We start from the raw sequence: 16887 nt of genomic DNA on the forward strand, positions 1-16887 counted from the left end.
TTTTTTGATTGCTTCTAATCGTTCTCGAGCTATTCTTGCAGTATGAGATTCCGGATGTACCATTTTATTATAAAATAATGATTTAATTATAGCAGCAGAGGGGGTGATGACCTCAGTGAAGGCGTAATTGCGTAAACAACATGCATAATAAACTAGAAAAAATCACCAACGACAATGGAGTAATATTAATTAGAAAAATTCCAGAGATTTTTTTCAGTAAAGTGTCGACGCTTTTTTAAAATCTGTCGACGCTTTTTTTTCAATCGTTCGTAGGAAGGTTTATTTTCGACGTTTCGACGCCTTTCAGGCAAAGGTCTGTTTCCCCCCTCTGCTGCTCAATGTGTGCATGGATATATACACGGAAACATATAAGTACTTGCATATTTCGGTGCATTTCGGTTTTTTGAGCGTAGTTCGGTGCTTCTAGTGACAGCATTGAACTAACCCCGGAGATCCGATAAACTAGAATAGCTTTGCAAGTACTTGCAATTATTTCAGAATTAGTGTAACAATTCGGGATTCCAAATTATAGCGCAATTCCAGTTTGTCGCCCAAGGGTTTTGTTCGACTGTGATCATAATTTGTTTCGTGGTACTGTACTTTACATTGTGTCCAAATCCTTATAAATCATATGTTAACCTAAAGTATCTTTTAAGATGAACTCATGGTGAAAATCTTGTCATAAATTATCCGGCATATTATTATTTATTTTCTTTTAGAGAGAGAGAGAGAGAGAGAGAGCCTGGACTGTAACCAAAACACCGTAGAATGGGTCACATATTTCACTTCCGGATCAACATCATTGCCTCATTACTCACTGTGCACTGTCGCCGAAATACACACCATAATCCTCATATTCCAAAGAACAACCAGTTACCTTTAACCAATATAAAAAATGCCTAAATGAAGTTCGTGAATCACGATGAAAATGAGAGTGGAACAAATGCTCTAAAAAATAGATTGGGCTTATATTCCTGAACCGGAAGGAATAAGTATAACCTGAGTTCTATCTTTGGACTTTAGACCGGTCCCCTGTCTTACTAATGTACATGGCAGTGGTCCCAATAGTCAGGGAACCAAGCTACATTGACTCAAGCAGACCGGCGTTTCGAAGTGTTTCTTTAATATTGTTATATAACCCGCCGAAGCTATGATTCGCAATTGGTCTGCAGTATGCCTGATTATTGTAGGCTTTTTTAGAATTGGTGTCAGTGAAGGAGTCCCAAGGATAGGTAATAATTCAAAAGTGTTCACTGTATGTTTTACGTAGCGTGGTTTCCCGTTCTTAATTTCGCGTTATGCCTAAATTTGCGGTAGTCGCAAGCATCTTCATAATCGTATTTCGTGCTACATCTTACGTTGTTGATTATCACCGCATGTATATGTCTTGTGGTTTAATAGCTGAAGATTCGTTTTCAGAGCAAATCTTGTACGCTTACGTCTTGAAATCCTGTTAATTTTCCTTAAATATCCCCTCCACCAAATCGCCCAGAATAGTCACATAATCCACCACCATAGACAGTCTTCACCGGCAGGTCCAGATCAGTTCAGAGGGTGGGGTGGGGGTAATTTTTTAAAAAAGGGTCCTGACAATAATGACGTAAAAAGTACAGCATATTTCACGCTTGTACTACCATGTCTTGAGTAGAAGCCACATTAATAAAGATGTAATAAATAAGATATAGATGGTTCAGAGGAGTGCTTCTAGATTCACCACAAATAGATACCATAATACTAGCAGTTTCAGTACAGTGTTAAACCATCTCCAGTGGGAATCACTCAAATCCAGGCGAACCAAGGTCCTGCTGATATGTTGTGCAAGGTAATGAACAATCTAGTGGACAAATACTTGACCATAGCGTATAGCCAAACTATGACAAACCACAGGAATAAGTTCCAATTAAAGTCAGCATCAACAAATTGTTTCAAGTACAGCTTCATCCCACGTACAATAGGTACTTGGAACAAAGTGCCATCAATAATTGCAGAAGCTCCTGAATTGGTATTTTGCAAGCAGGAACTATCCAAAATCACATTCTAATGAACTAGTCAGCTACAAGTAAGACGAAGTGATTCTCAGGACTATGCTGGTTGAGGTTCATTATCTCATCGCTGCTATGGTAGCTGGATCGGTGTGAGTAAGATCGGATGAAAACATACCCTGACACTCTTTTGCTTATTTATGCCTTTCCTATCATTACTCTTCTGACTGTCCTATCACTTCCATCTTTGCTTTATCTTTGACAATGCACCACCAATTGTTTAATAGTCAAGTGTGACTAACAACATATTTATAGATCGATAGACATTCCTGGAAAGGGAACCAAGGCAAAAGTCTATGTGTCTGTTTACTCAAAGTGTGCTGTGCATAATACCCAGTAATCATGCATAAGAATAATACGATGGTCAAGTTTTAAATAACTAGGTGTGTGTACATTTTTTTTGTTGGTTTACTTTTAGCCTGGGGTAGGTTTATGGACCCCTTCCCCCAATATGGCCTTGACTGCATCTCTTGATTTACTCATTTGTTTTAGTTTGTATTAATAAAAATTTGTTTTTATTTCAACAAACTTATTTTATTTAACCCATTTTGACCAAATGAAAATCAAGTGATTGTAAAAGGATAATATGAATTTTCATTGGTTAGAAGATAAGGAGGTTAAGACGGGTGTTACAGGGTTCTCAATATATTTCCAAACTGAAGAGTCATTTGACCCTTGACCCCAAAATCTCAGGAGTCAAAACTAAAATCTTGAGGGTTCTTTTGTGCAGTCATGAGCCCATAGCTGTGATTCCTCATTATTGGTTGGAAATAATGTTTAAGTTTTATTGTCTCGTGCTGAATGAGAAATACCTGTACATTATTTTGTTAGAAATATACAATCTCATTTTTGTAAAAGTGTTTTTCTAACTATATGTCACTATGTGTTACTTTGCATATGATTGTTTTATACTTTATTATATTTTCAACTTTTCAACATATTCTGTTATCATCTGCTCAAATAATTTTATATGAAAGTATATACCCATACAACTGTGAAAGTTTTATATTATTCAGATATCACTGATGTACATCACAGAATTGTCAGTTCATTTTTCCACTTGTACTTAAATTTTCTAACAAATTTTGGAGATTTACTCTTCTTTTCCTTAGAGCAGACTCTTTATATTTCTTTCGAGTCTCAGGGTCAGAAAATTCATCACTGCCAGGTCGTTTCAGGAACAGAGACAGAAAAGAAAATATACTTCTTTGCACGATTATGATTTTAATGTTCAGAGTTCAGATGTATGCACTGAGTGTTCTGTCCTTTCAGTTTTTTTCTGAATGATCCAGTAATTAAAATGTTCAAGGTTTTAAATGTTTTGCCGATTTAGGCAAATTTATCGCCAATAAAACACAATCCCACGCCAGAAACTGGCTTATTGAGAAACCATATATTCCTGTTTTGTCTAACAGATTATAATTTTAAACGCAATCAAACAAATGCCAATACTAAATCAGAAATGAATCCAGTGAAGACATAAATGATTCCAAACTTTTAAACATCCCGATAAATATAGCAACTTGCCAATAAAACAATTAAAGTTGGTCCACTTCCGTTGACAACTGGCTTTGTTAGTCACCATAATGATATGCTCTAGTTCTGACCAGTTGATTATAATTTGATGTCCAAACATACCAAGGCAGTCAGTCCATTCTGGTCATAATTGTTTCCTCTTTCTCTCATCAACTTCGAACATAATCTCAAAATAATCCAACACAAGTCAGCTGAATCTAAGCCAGACTTCAGTGAACTGTTGTTACCTCCGCCCAGTTTGTGTATATCTTCCATTGTCGCAATATTATTGGCTGTCAAGGTCTAAACTATTGTTGAGCAGATGTCAATCAGTGCCTTCATTAGTATATTTTTTATGGACAGCTCACTGTTGGTAAGAAAATGAGTTGGAAGCAAAGGAAGGGTAATTAAGATTAATCTTTTAGCCCAAATCTACGTGCTTCAAAAAGACGCTCAAGTTGAAATTTCTGCGTTTCAAAAATGGGTAGTTTTTAAATAACATGTGTCAAAACCCGAGGGTATGCATCTATTGAAAACTCTGTGTTAGTTGACTTGTTGATGCCTTATACTTATGATTTAAGGACAAATTACATATGAGTGTATTTTGATAAGCATCATTAAGCACAATTTTATGAATCATTCTTTAAATCCTTCCGCTATGGTTGAAACACTTATATTTTGTCATATACTGTCTTTAGAATAATAGTGCCACATTTTTTTTTGTTTGTCAGAGAAATTAGCTTTTCCATGTCGTGTTAAGTCATTATCGAATATGTTTTTTCCAATTGCAACTCTACATCATTTGGTAGCAAGTGCAAGACTGCAGTTTAGCGATATAATGGAATGGATCCCCTCACAGAACCTGGATCACTTTATGGTGGAGAGTCACTTTATGGTATAGAATCATATGAAGTTAAAAGTCATGGAATGGAGGATGACAGGATGGTTGTAAAATGGAGGATGGTTGTAAAATCATGCTTGGGATAGTGCAGGAGTTACTCTGGTGAAAGTGGACAAATAGAAAAAAGAAATTGCTCTAGTGGCAGTTAATTAACTGTTTATGCTGTTTGTAATTACAATGTAATTGTTTCTAATGTGTTCATATGAAGTCATGTGGCCAAAATAATGCTTAATTTCATTGTTGCCAGTAAAATAATATCCTAGATGCTGTACTGAAGCATTCAAGTAGCTTCATGGATGAATAAGATCCTTTTCTCCATCTGAATTGGTATACTGTTAAGAACAAAACGGGAGCCACGCCACGACTATTTTATATCCGAATTTGTGTTATAACAGAGCGTGCTATAGCAGGGTCACACTGTACAAGGATGAATGAGATCCGTTTCTCCATCTGAATTGGTATACTGATCAGAACAAAATTGTGCTACACATGCCACTATTTTTTAAACCGGTTTTCTTAATATGACCACAGACTTTCTAGCTTCATTACAGCACTTCATATATAGGGCTGCAAATTTATGTTTTTTTACATATGTAACTATGTACACATAATGATGTGTATTGGTTAGATATTATTTGCTTCACGTTTTCATATTTTCATAAGATGCTCTCTTTCTCTCTTGCAATCTGTACAGTTATACTGTACATATATGTGATAAACACACAAATATCATTGCAGTATGCTGCATTTTCAGTATCTTTGTGATTAACTACCTGTGCAATCTTGCTTTCTCACTAAATCTTTATCTATCAGGGACTTGTACATACGTATGTGTGTGTGTATATATATATGTATATACGTTGTTGTTGTTGTGGGGTTTGACGCCATTTTTCAGCACGATAGGCTATACATGGCGGCCAGTATTAACGGTGGAGGAAGAACCCGGAAAACCCCGGAAAGAACCACCGACCCACGAAAAGCTACTGGCAAGCTTTCTCACATGCCCACATTGGCTGAATCTTAGACTCGAACCGCCGCAGACAGAGGTGAGATGGCAGTGATCCGTAACGAAGAGCGCTTTAGACCACTCGGCCACTCGGGGCCCCCTATATGTATATATGTGTGTGTGTGTGTGTATATATATATATATATATATATATATATATATATTGCATACATGCATATGCAGAGAAAATTCTGATACTGTATGGAGATCCACAGAAAAAAACATTAAGGGAGGCAACTCATGAAATCCAATAGATGTCGCTAGACATTAAAATATCTGCTTGATATGACAAGGCGTAAATAAAGTTAACATATCAGAACCTTGGCAAGCGAAGATATAGCAAGATGGAAGCATGTGAAAATAAAATAAGAAATATGCAGTGTATTACATTTTAAGTATTTGCAAAACAAAATCTTTCAATACATTCAAAAACACTACTTTTATAGTACATTTGGCACAAAGCAAAATGTTTTTAGCAACTCAGTTATATTGAATAGTGATTCCTGTTTGATTTATCAGCAGTGCAAAATGGTTGGACTTCTACAATGATGATCTGCAAACCATCCCTGTCTACAAAAGTTATTATTATCCATTGATAGCCATATCTTATTTCAGATACTCTTATTTTCTAATAAAATTCTGCAATCTTTAATTTGGGGGCCCCGATTGGCCGAGTGGTCTAAAGCGCTCTCTGTCACAGATCACTGCCATCTCACCGCTGTCTGCATAGGTTCGAGTCTCAGGCTCGGCCAATGTGGATATGTGAGAAAGCTTGCCGGTAGCGTCTCATGGGTTGTTGCTTCTTTCCGGGGTTTTCCCAGGTTCTTCCTCCACCATTAACACTGGCTGCCATGTATAGCCTATCTTGTGCTGAAAAATGGCGTTTAACCCTATAACAACAACAACAGCAATCTTTAATTTGCTTTGGATGATAACGTATGCCATTTTTCATAGTCTCTCCATTACAAGTGATTTTACTTTCTTGCTTTTTGATCCGTCTGTGTGGACTTTAATCTCAGCACCTATTGATTATTTATCTGTTAATTTAACATTGGGATATATATGCAGATTTGGAAGTATAAATTGTTGGATGTTTAGTACCATGGTGATTACCCCATGATCATTTCCTTTCTGGTAAATTAAAACAAAATCAAGCACTAAAATGATTTACTGTAATGGAAGCATTAGATAATCAAGTCCAGGCCGCTACATCTCTTCATACTGTTGAAAATACATAGCAGTATGGGCTCATTACATTAAAACATATATGTGTGGTTTGATAGAATGATGATTACTTATGATATCTGCCCCACTATCCTGAAGCTAAGGGTGGCCGATCGGTCAACAGATCTCTTGCCACTATCCACCCAGGTTCAAGGCTCAGCTCAGCCAATGTGAGAAAGCCTGCTAGTAACTTCCGTTGTTCTGGTAGTTCTTGCTGGAGTTTACAAAGGTTCTTCCTGGATACAAATATACTGGCTGCCATGTGTAGCCTATCATGTGCTGAAAAATTTGCATTAAACTCACAGAACCAAACCAAATGTAACAGGTCATGTGGAGAACACTACATTTTTATGTACTTTATGTTTTTAATATGTGGAACAAATATATCTAAAGTATGCATAACATGTGAACCATGTCTTTGACAACTTTTTGTTTGTAGTCTACCAGAGTGAAATATAAAAGTTTAAAGCACAGCAATATGAAAAATTATTTTTGAAAAAACTCAGAGTAGTAATTAGTTGTTTCATAATTCAAGCTTGGTTTTTTTCAAGCCAGTTTTCTTAAAATCCATCACATTTTTATATCATTTGTGACATAGTTTTCCTTCTTTTGTTCAGGTATTGTTGGAGCAGGAGTTGGTGGAACATCGGCTGCCTATTTTCTGCGAGAGTTGTTTGGTGATTCTGCACAGATTGATGTATTTGAGAGGAAAGCTGTTGGGGGTAGACTGGCAGTTATCAACATAGATGACCATTATTATAATGCAGGAGGATCCGTCATCCACCCACAAAACATGTACATGGTCAACTTTACTAACATGTTAGGTGTGCTATATTCACAGTAATGTAAATTGTATTGCAACATTTAATGAAAATGGGTTAATAATGAAATTATTTCTACACAGTCACTTTCAAGGTAAAATATATTGTTAATTATTATTTTAAAAAAGATTGAGAATCTTAGGCAGCATGTTAATAACTTGTTTTGCAAACAATGTGATTAATCCAGCAACATGACAGAAACAAGTACCTTTAACAAGAATTCCAAACTGATTTATGGTGTGTTTTCAGTTGCACTGAAGACAGAAAAGCTTATGGGATCGCCTGTCGTCTGACTTCCATCTATTAGCAGAAGCTTGTTACTGCTATTCCTAAACTACTTGGAGAGTTGTCATGAAACTTCACACACAGATTGTTACGTGTTTATGCTTTAATAAACAGTAACACAGAAAGAGTGCTTTCTAAAATATAACAAACAATTTATTTTCCTGGTAAATTCTGTAAAAATCAAAAAAAGGAGAAGAACTTATGGGTTCAAGAATCAAATCCAAAAATAATCCACGAATTAAATTGCAAAAGTCCTGGTAATAAATGTTCTAATAATTTCAAATTCGAATCCTGCTGTAAAATCTAAGAAGGATGACGATGACATATGCTGTAGTGAGTACTGTGCTTATCTACAGTTCCTTGTAGAAATACAAATAATGGCAATCAGGTGTTGGAAATCCAAATGAAATTTGTAAGCAATGTCTTTCCAGAATTTCTGTGTGAGCACTCCTCAAAATATTTTCCAGAGAATAAAGAATTAATCCTTTTGAAATCCAACTGATCTGAAGAATTATTATAGCTCAAATCTGGCTACAACAAATTAACTTGACATCAGTATGAAAAGCCCAAAACTGAGAAATCTCTCTCAGAACAAATATTATATTGTATCATAAGATGCAGTTTCGAAATTCCCCCAAGTTGCGAAATCAAACGGGGGGAGGTCACATGTTTATATCACATACACAGAATATGACCTTGATTAGACTAGTGATTTTATTCCCAGAATTAAAAAAAAAACCTCTTCTTAACCCACGTAGTCCCATCATGACCTTGACAACAACCAATCATGACCTTGACAACAACCAATCATTTTAAAATAAAATAGAACTTTCTTTAATAATTTTAAATCCAGGTCAGAATTTAGATCAACACCTGGTGTTTATAAACTAACAGTCAATGTCAAACAATTTTCTGAAAAAGTATCATCTCTAGTGATAAAATGTACATTATAATAGAATACTTCATATATAATCAACATCATACTTCAGATATAATCAGCATCATACTTCAAATATAATCAGTATCTTACTTCAGATATAATCAGTATCTTACATCAGATATAATCAGTATCTCACTTCAAATATAATCAGTATCTTACTTCAAATATAATCAGTATCTCACTTCAAATATAATCAGTATCTTACATCAGATATAATCAGTATCTCACTTCAAATATAATCAGTATCTTACTTCAAATATAATCAGTATCTTACTTTATAATCAGTATCTTACATCAGATGTAATCAGTATCTTACAACAGATATAATCAGTATCTCACTTCAAATATAATCAGTATCTTACATTATAATCAGTATCTTACATCAGATGTAATCAGTATCTTACAACAGATATAATCAGTATCTCACTTCAAATATAATCAGTATCTTACATCATAATCAGTATCTTACATCAAATGTAATCAGTATCTTACATCAAATATAATCAGTATCTTACTTCAAATATAATCAGTATCTTACTTCAAATATAATCAGTATCTTACTTCAAATATAATCAGTATCTTACTTTATAATCAGTATCTTACATCAGATGTAATCAGTATCTTACAACAGATATAATCAGTATCTCACTTCAAATATAATCAGTATCTTACATTATAATCAGTATCTTACATCAGATGTAATCAGTATCTTACAACAGATATAATCAGTATCAAACATCAAATGTAATCAGTATCTTACATCAGATATAATCAGTATCTTACTTCAAATATAATCAGTATCTTACATTATAATCAGTATCTTACATCAGATGTAATCAGTATCTTACAACAGATATAATCAGTATCTTACTTCAAATATAATCAGTATCTTACATTATAATCAGTATCTTACATCAGATGTAATCAGTATCTTACAACAGATATAATCAGTATCTTACATCAAATGTAATCAGTATCTTACATTATAATCAGTATCTAACTTCAGATATAATCAGTATCTTACATCAAATATAATCAGTATCTTACATCAAATGTAATCAGTATCTCACTTCAAATATAATCAGTATCTCACTTCAAATATAATCAGTATCTTGCATCAAATATAATCAGTATCTTACATCAAATATAATCAGTATCTTACATCAGATATAATCAGTATCTCACTTAAAAAATATAATCAGTATCTTACTTCAAATATAATCAGTATCTTACATCATAATCAGTATCTTACATCAAATGTAATCAGTATCTTACATCAGATATAATCAGTATCTCACTTAAAAAATATAATCAGTATCAAACATCAAATATAATCAGTATCTTACTTCAAATATAATCAGTATCTTACATCATAATCAGTATCTTACATCAAATGTAATCAGTATCTTACATCAGATATAATCAGTATCTCACTTAAAAAATATAATCAGTATCTTACATCAGATATAATCAGTATCTCACTTCAAATATAATCAGTATCTTACATCATGATCAGTATCTTACATCAAATGTAATCAGTATCTTACATCAGATGTAATCAGTATCAAACATCAAATATAATCAGTATCTTACATCAAATATAATCAGTATCTTACATCAAATATAATCAGTATCTTATTTCAAGCAAAAAATTCTGCTTGTTTTAAAGCTTCAGACTTTTTGCTCATTAGCAAGAGTTGCAATAATATTCTTCTTGACTAACTCTGTTCAAGAGAAGGAAATTTGTATGGAACATTCTTTGTGTTTTGCCTATACAAAAATGTTTTTGTAAAAAATATTATTGACGAATTCTAAAAGAAATTCGTTTTCATAAAAACAATTGGAACAACCAGGTTGTGACTGTTTCTCAGAATTTTGAAATTTTCCTTTTCTTTGAAATTTTTGTTTATTGGCATTGTATGCAAAATATATGTTAGGATTCCCTGTGGTCATTTCAACACATTGTTCTTCAGGATAAAATCAAGGATAGATTAAAAATGCAATCAGTTTGGTTGTTTCCCTTTGCAAGTGACACTACCACATGACCTGATGCAAGTCAAGTAAGGCTTTGGTTGATTATGTAATTGGGTTAGCTTGTTACCAATTCATCCATGATAATTGCAGTAAGGCTGATAGTTAAAATTCAGAATCACATAGCTGGGACATTGAAGAGTGCACAAAGTTGGGACATTGATAAATGTACAGAGTTGGGACATAGAAAAGTATTTATCGACTTATTTGATGATTTTTATGATGCAGTTGGGAGAATAAATTTTAGCAGTGACTGAATATGTGTCTTACGGTTTTATAGTTAGGTGATTCAAGAATAAATATTGAAATTTTTTCCAGTAACCAGAATGAAAGTTTTCAGATTATAATTGCCATCTCTTGCAGTTAATTACCATTGGTAATTTTGATGATTGTTATGTAAATCTAACATATATTGTATGTTTCCTGTTGTTTGGGATATTTTTGGTCCCAACTTCTATGATTGGTTTAACAAAAATAAACATTGTTTTTTATTGCAAAATTTTCAGCAATTTTTTTCCAGATATCTAAAATATTGACACAATTTGATTTAGATGTCAGGAATATCCCAGATATTCACAGAGTTGCAAAATAAATGTCCACATTTTCTTATTTTACAGCTAAACTGTCAGAAAAGCATTCAGAAGGGTCATTTACTTGAGCACTTTTTTTTAATTCATTAAAAAAACTAAAAGATTTTGATTAACCAAATTTATGATTTATGTCATGTATGTGAAGAGATTTCTTCTGTGAATGAATTCTCTGATCTCATTAATGTCAGAAAAATAAGCATGCTTAAACCTTTCTTTAAAAAAAAAATTATGAGGTCATAGTCAAAGTAATGCAATGGGCAAGAGTTTCTTCCCATGTTTATGGAGTACATAGAAAAAATGATGAGGTCGTAGTCAAGGGAATGCAGTGGGCAAGAGTTTCTTCCCATGTTTATGGAGTACATAGAAAAAAACGATGAGGTCGTAATCAAGGGAATGCAGTGGGCAAGAGTTTCTTCCCATGTTTATGGAGTACATAGAAAAAAACAATGAGGTTGTAGTCAAGGGAATGCAGTGGGCAAGAGTTTCTTCCCATGTTTATGGAGTACATAGAAAAAACTATGAGGTCGTAGTCAAGGGAATGCAATTGGCAAGAGTTTCTTCTCATGTTTATGGAGTACATAGAAAAAATGATGAGGTCGTAGTCAAGGGAATGCAATGGGCAAGAGTTTCTTCCCATGTTTATGGAGTACATAGAAAAAACGATGAGGTCGTAGTCAAGGGAATGCAGTGGGCAAGAGTTCCTTCCCATGTTTATGGAGTACATAGAAATAAAGGTGAGGTCATAGTCAAGGGAATGCAGTGGGCAAGAGTTTCTTCCCATGTTTATGGAGTACATAGAAATAAAGGTGAGGTCATAGTCAAGGGAATGCAGTGGGCAAGAGTTTCTTCCCATGTTTATGGAGTACATAGAAAAGACAAAAGTTTCATAGTGTTGCCAGTTTCAAGTTTTAGCAGGATGTTGAAGATTTCGATCCAGTTAGGAATTTTAAATAGAGTAGGTTCTTAATACAGGTGCTAAATATTATGTTTGATTTTTGGTCCATATTCAGGTGAATTTTTATCACATTGTACACTTTTTTTCTTCTGAGTTCTTGTTTTAACACAATATAATTTATAAATGTTGTTGGTTATTAATGTGTACTCTGTGTGTGTGTGTGTGTGTGTGTATATATATATATATATATATATATATATATATATATATATATGTGTGTTGGCTCAATACTCAAGCTGAAGCTCAAATTCCCAGCTTTTGATAACTTTACTTTGATGCATGTTTTTGACAGGGTTTTATGACTCATCAGCAAAAAAGTGGCTGTGTAGTTCCAGCAGATGTTCAAAAAATATATAAATAAATTGCATCAAAATGCAGGAAGATAAATATTCCAAAAATATTAAATCATGCACAAGATAAAATATAAAACATAAATGTTAAAATTCTGTAAAATGTATGTAAAAATAAGACCAATATAAGACATATAATGTGCAAACTTCATTCCCTCAAAGACTCAGAGTATCTTGGTTGTTTTATCATTGTATATTTTCGTCAAGCGGTTCTATTAAAAATACTTTAATTAAAATTAAGTTACAAAAGAAAAACAAACTTTTAGTCTCACTTCTAGACTGCTGATTTTTACTTATCCAAGGCAATCAGAGTATCATATTTTGACTGTAGGAGTTAGAACTTTATATCAAACAGGTTTTGAAAATACGTGGCTTGCACATGAAGTCTCCTGAAATTGGATATTTTGGGTGTCCATTTTCACCATATAGTTGAATTAAACATATCAGATTGACAATAAATGAACAAAATAAGCCTTTGTCATGTTAAATTGTTACATTGCTGTGCCTTGAAACACCAAATCAAACCAATCATATTCAACTGTTGTTTGAAGATAAGTGAACTTAAAATGAAACCAGTCGATAATAATAATTAGTTATTACAATTTTTTAATTTGTTTGATTTTTGCTCAATGCTGGACACACATGGATCGAGTTGTTTCTTTCTGGACTGGTTTGCCTTTAAACCTTCTTGAATTTGTTGAAAAACCTTGAATTTTTCTGAAGGAATATAAAACATTAACAGTGAGTAAAACATAATTTTTTAAGTTAAAAATGTTTTTGGTATCTGTATTTTTCAAAATAACGAATAAATAAATAAATAATAATGGATAAAATGTGGGTGGATCAAACAGCATGAAAACAGGTAGTTATGAACTTGGCAGTACTGGTGCACTCATTATTATATTTTCTTTTTATCACTATTATACTGATTTATGCAATGATAAACAAAGCAACAAATGGAACAAGTTCAATTTTCATTACACGAAACATAATACTCGTTGAAAATGTTTAGAAGCCCTGGGGCTATATGAACCATCTACAATATCTGACAACTTAGAGGCAAGACTCCTAGTGTAAAGTGCCTACAGAGATGTCTGAGTTGTTACATTTACTCTAATAAAAACAATAATGATATTCCTTTTCTTTTAATCAGGGCTTGGTATGGATACAAAACCTGATTCTGGTACATTAGGACTGTTTAATGGAGATGAGATGCTGTTTTCAACCAGTGACTGGTCTGTAATAACCCTCATGAAGCTTGTCTGGCGTTATGGCTTGGACATCATAAATATCAAAAATTGGGTGCAAGAAAAAGTTTTGAAGCCTATGCAAAAGTAAGTAGCTTACTGGAATAATCGTTAAACATTTTGAGCTTTTTGTAGAACTAGGAAGATAATGTTTATTTCTGTAACTTTTTAGTTTGTTAAAAAGCTGCTAAAAGACTTCTATGATGAAATTGATGCTGTTTTAAAAATCTTGTTATCAGTTCTCCTCCTTAGCAGAAAATCATGTCAGTGTGGGGTTTCACCAGAAGACTAATTATGATGTTTAGTTTGGCTTATATAAAAGTTTTTCTGATCTGCTATCAAATAAGGCTGCCTCAGTGGGTGTATTGAAAAGATTACTGATAGTCCTTCTAGATGGAAAGTCGTGTCTTATTGGGTTTTCACCAGAAGACTTCATATAATATCTGGTTGGTATTAAATGAAAATTGGTGCTGATGTGACATCCAGTATGGTCACCATGGTAACCAACTTGAAAATCTTATTATTGCTACTCTTAAATGGAATGTCATATTGACATGGGGTTTTCACCAGAAGACTTATTAGAAGTGGTCCTGATGGTGTTAATCTGACCATATGTATGGTTTTGAGAATGAACATCTTGTGAATGGATAGTCATATCAATATACGTTTTCACCAGAATCTTCCAATGACTTCTTTTTGTGTCTGGTTCATACTAAATGAAAATGTTTTTGTTCTGATGACCACCATGACAGTCATCTTGAAAATCTTGTTATTGCAACTCCTTCTAAATGGATGGTCATGTCAAAATGATGTTTTCACCAAAAGACTTTGTATGGCAGATATCTAGTTAGTATTAAATGAAAGTAGTGCTGATCTGCAATCCACTATGGTCACTATGACGGCCATTTTGAAACTCTTGTCTAATTTAGCTGTCATTGTGGCCAGCTTGAAAATCTTGTTATCACTACTTAACGAGAATGAATGGTCATATCATCATGGGGTTTTCACTGAATGGCAGCTTATGTTTTGTTGATCTTAAATTCAAATGATGCTGATTTGTTATTCAATATGTGACCATCATGAAAATCTAGTTTTAGCTATTCTTCTTAAAGGTAAAGCCATTTTGACATGAGTATTTTATCAGGTGCATTTTTATGGTGTCTTATTGGTCCTAAATGAAAATGACTAACCCTCAACATGGTTACCATAGTGATTATTTGGAAAATATTGTTATCTCTGCATCCAAATGGATGGCTCTAATAACATCTAGTTTTTACCAATATACTTCAGATGATATCTAGTTGGTCCTTAACGAAAATGGTGCCAGTCATCATGGCTATTATGAAAATCTTGTCTCTATTACCTCAGAATTGATGGTTATTGTGATATGACTTTTAATAATATCCACTTTATCCTAAATGAAAAAAATGCCAATCTGATAGCCAGGATGTCCACTTTATCCTAAACGAAAACGATAGCAATCTGATAGCAGGATGTCCATCGCTGCATCTAATTTGAAAATCCTGTTATCTCTGAAGAATATCAAATGGTTTCAACTATCAGCAGTTCAAAGGAAGAAATGGTCTTGTCTAGAATTACTGGAAATTCTTTTTGCCCAGTAGAGCAACAGTCTCTTCAGGGGACTCTTGTTTAAAGTTATAGCCGTGAGCGACATAGATTTGTAACAAGCAGGACAAATTATCTCAATCATTGTTACATTTAACTCTAGTTGTCACCATTATTCTTATCTACTGGCTGTTATTCTTTCAAAGTGAACTCTTTATCTTGTTGGCATTAAAAGATAACCAGATACATGCTTTCAAGTGTCCCTTTATCCTTTCTTTTTTGATTTTGCCCTCTTCTTTTCCCTCCATTTCTTCAAATAAGACCTTCTGTCCCAACCATTCTAAAATTTTGGAGACCTTCCTTTATCCATATTATATGTATTAACCATCATGAAGTGGTTCTTTCTTTTTGGTACTTTATGCAGTTTTAAGAGAACATCTAGTTTTCTTATCTTATGAATTTGTCTTGGCAGCCTGGTCCATCTGTTTGTTGTACTTTGTGAGTGGTAGAGACAGCATGTCAACCTTGCCTGAACTGCAGTTTCAGATGAAAGTTGGTTGCTGCAGTATGGAACCTGTTCAGTTCAGTTCATTGTTTCCTGGAGGAGCAGGTATTTTAGTCTACTTCTTTGTAGAGATATGGTGGTTAAACAGCAAGTGGTAGGTCATATGATTCTGCCCCACATTCTGTTTGATTTTTCCTTTTTTTCAGTACTTCAAACAATCAAAAACATAGCCCTATTTGATCCATGTTTTTTTTTTCTCCAGAAAAAGTGCTTAAAAACGTTTTTCAGGATCTTTAGGTTACATTCATATCCCTTTCTGATCTGAGTTGAATAACTAAGACTCTCTAAAAGAATCTCTATGCTACTGCTCAAATTGTTAGTTTTTGGTGGACAAATGTTGGCTTAGATTTGCAAGGAATGGAGTCTTACAACATGATAGATCTTGAAAATAACACTAATTTTTTATTTCAACAACCAATGAAATCACTGCACATTTAATTTTTAATGTTATTCCTACAACTTTGTAATGTCTTATATATATCTATATTTTTCTTTTGTAACTCCTGCTATATGATTTTATTTAATTTTTGTAATTTTTATTAATGGCTGTAAATTGTATTGATTATCATAGATTTTGCCTGCATGACTAGGGTCTGTTTTAGGGATATTAAAGAACACAGAATTGCATAGGATCTATAAATAGATACTTGTGTACATATTGACAGTTACTAATAATAGAATTGTTAGTAAAGTCGGTTGCCTTTTTTCCATTGGACAGATCGGTTGGGTGGTATATTAGAAGAATTAAGTTAATCCTTATTGGATGAGTTAGGTCACCTGAATAGGTATTATGAAAAATTAGAATGAGTATGATCTGTCACATGGAGGTTTTATGTTTTTCTTAGATAA

At 33.5% G+C, this 16887-nt stretch overlaps 1 protein-coding gene across 1 annotated transcript in view; it reads left to right on the plus strand.

The window, feature by feature from the left end:
• The first annotated feature begins 817 nt into the window (after positions 1 to 817).
• The window catches only part of LOC149784866 (prenylcysteine oxidase 1-like), a 28579-nt gene continuing 12509 nt past the window's right edge, over positions 818 to 16887 (plus strand). The window contains exons 1-3 of the mRNA XM_089978441.1: positions 818 to 1232; positions 7306 to 7512; positions 13814 to 13994. Of these exons, the coding sequence (XP_089834567.1) occupies positions 1151 to 1232; positions 7306 to 7512; positions 13814 to 13994 (470 nt within the window). The 5' untranslated portion in view covers positions 818 to 1150. The remainder of the gene's footprint in view (positions 1233 to 7305; positions 7513 to 13813; positions 13995 to 16887) is intronic.

Source organism: Sinohyriopsis cumingii, chromosome 13 (genome assembly GCF_028554795.1).
Source record: "Sinohyriopsis cumingii isolate HCF-2022 chromosome 13, ASM2855479v2, whole genome shotgun sequence".
NCBI classification, from domain to species: Eukaryota; Metazoa; Mollusca; class Bivalvia; order Unionida; family Unionidae; genus Sinohyriopsis; species Sinohyriopsis cumingii.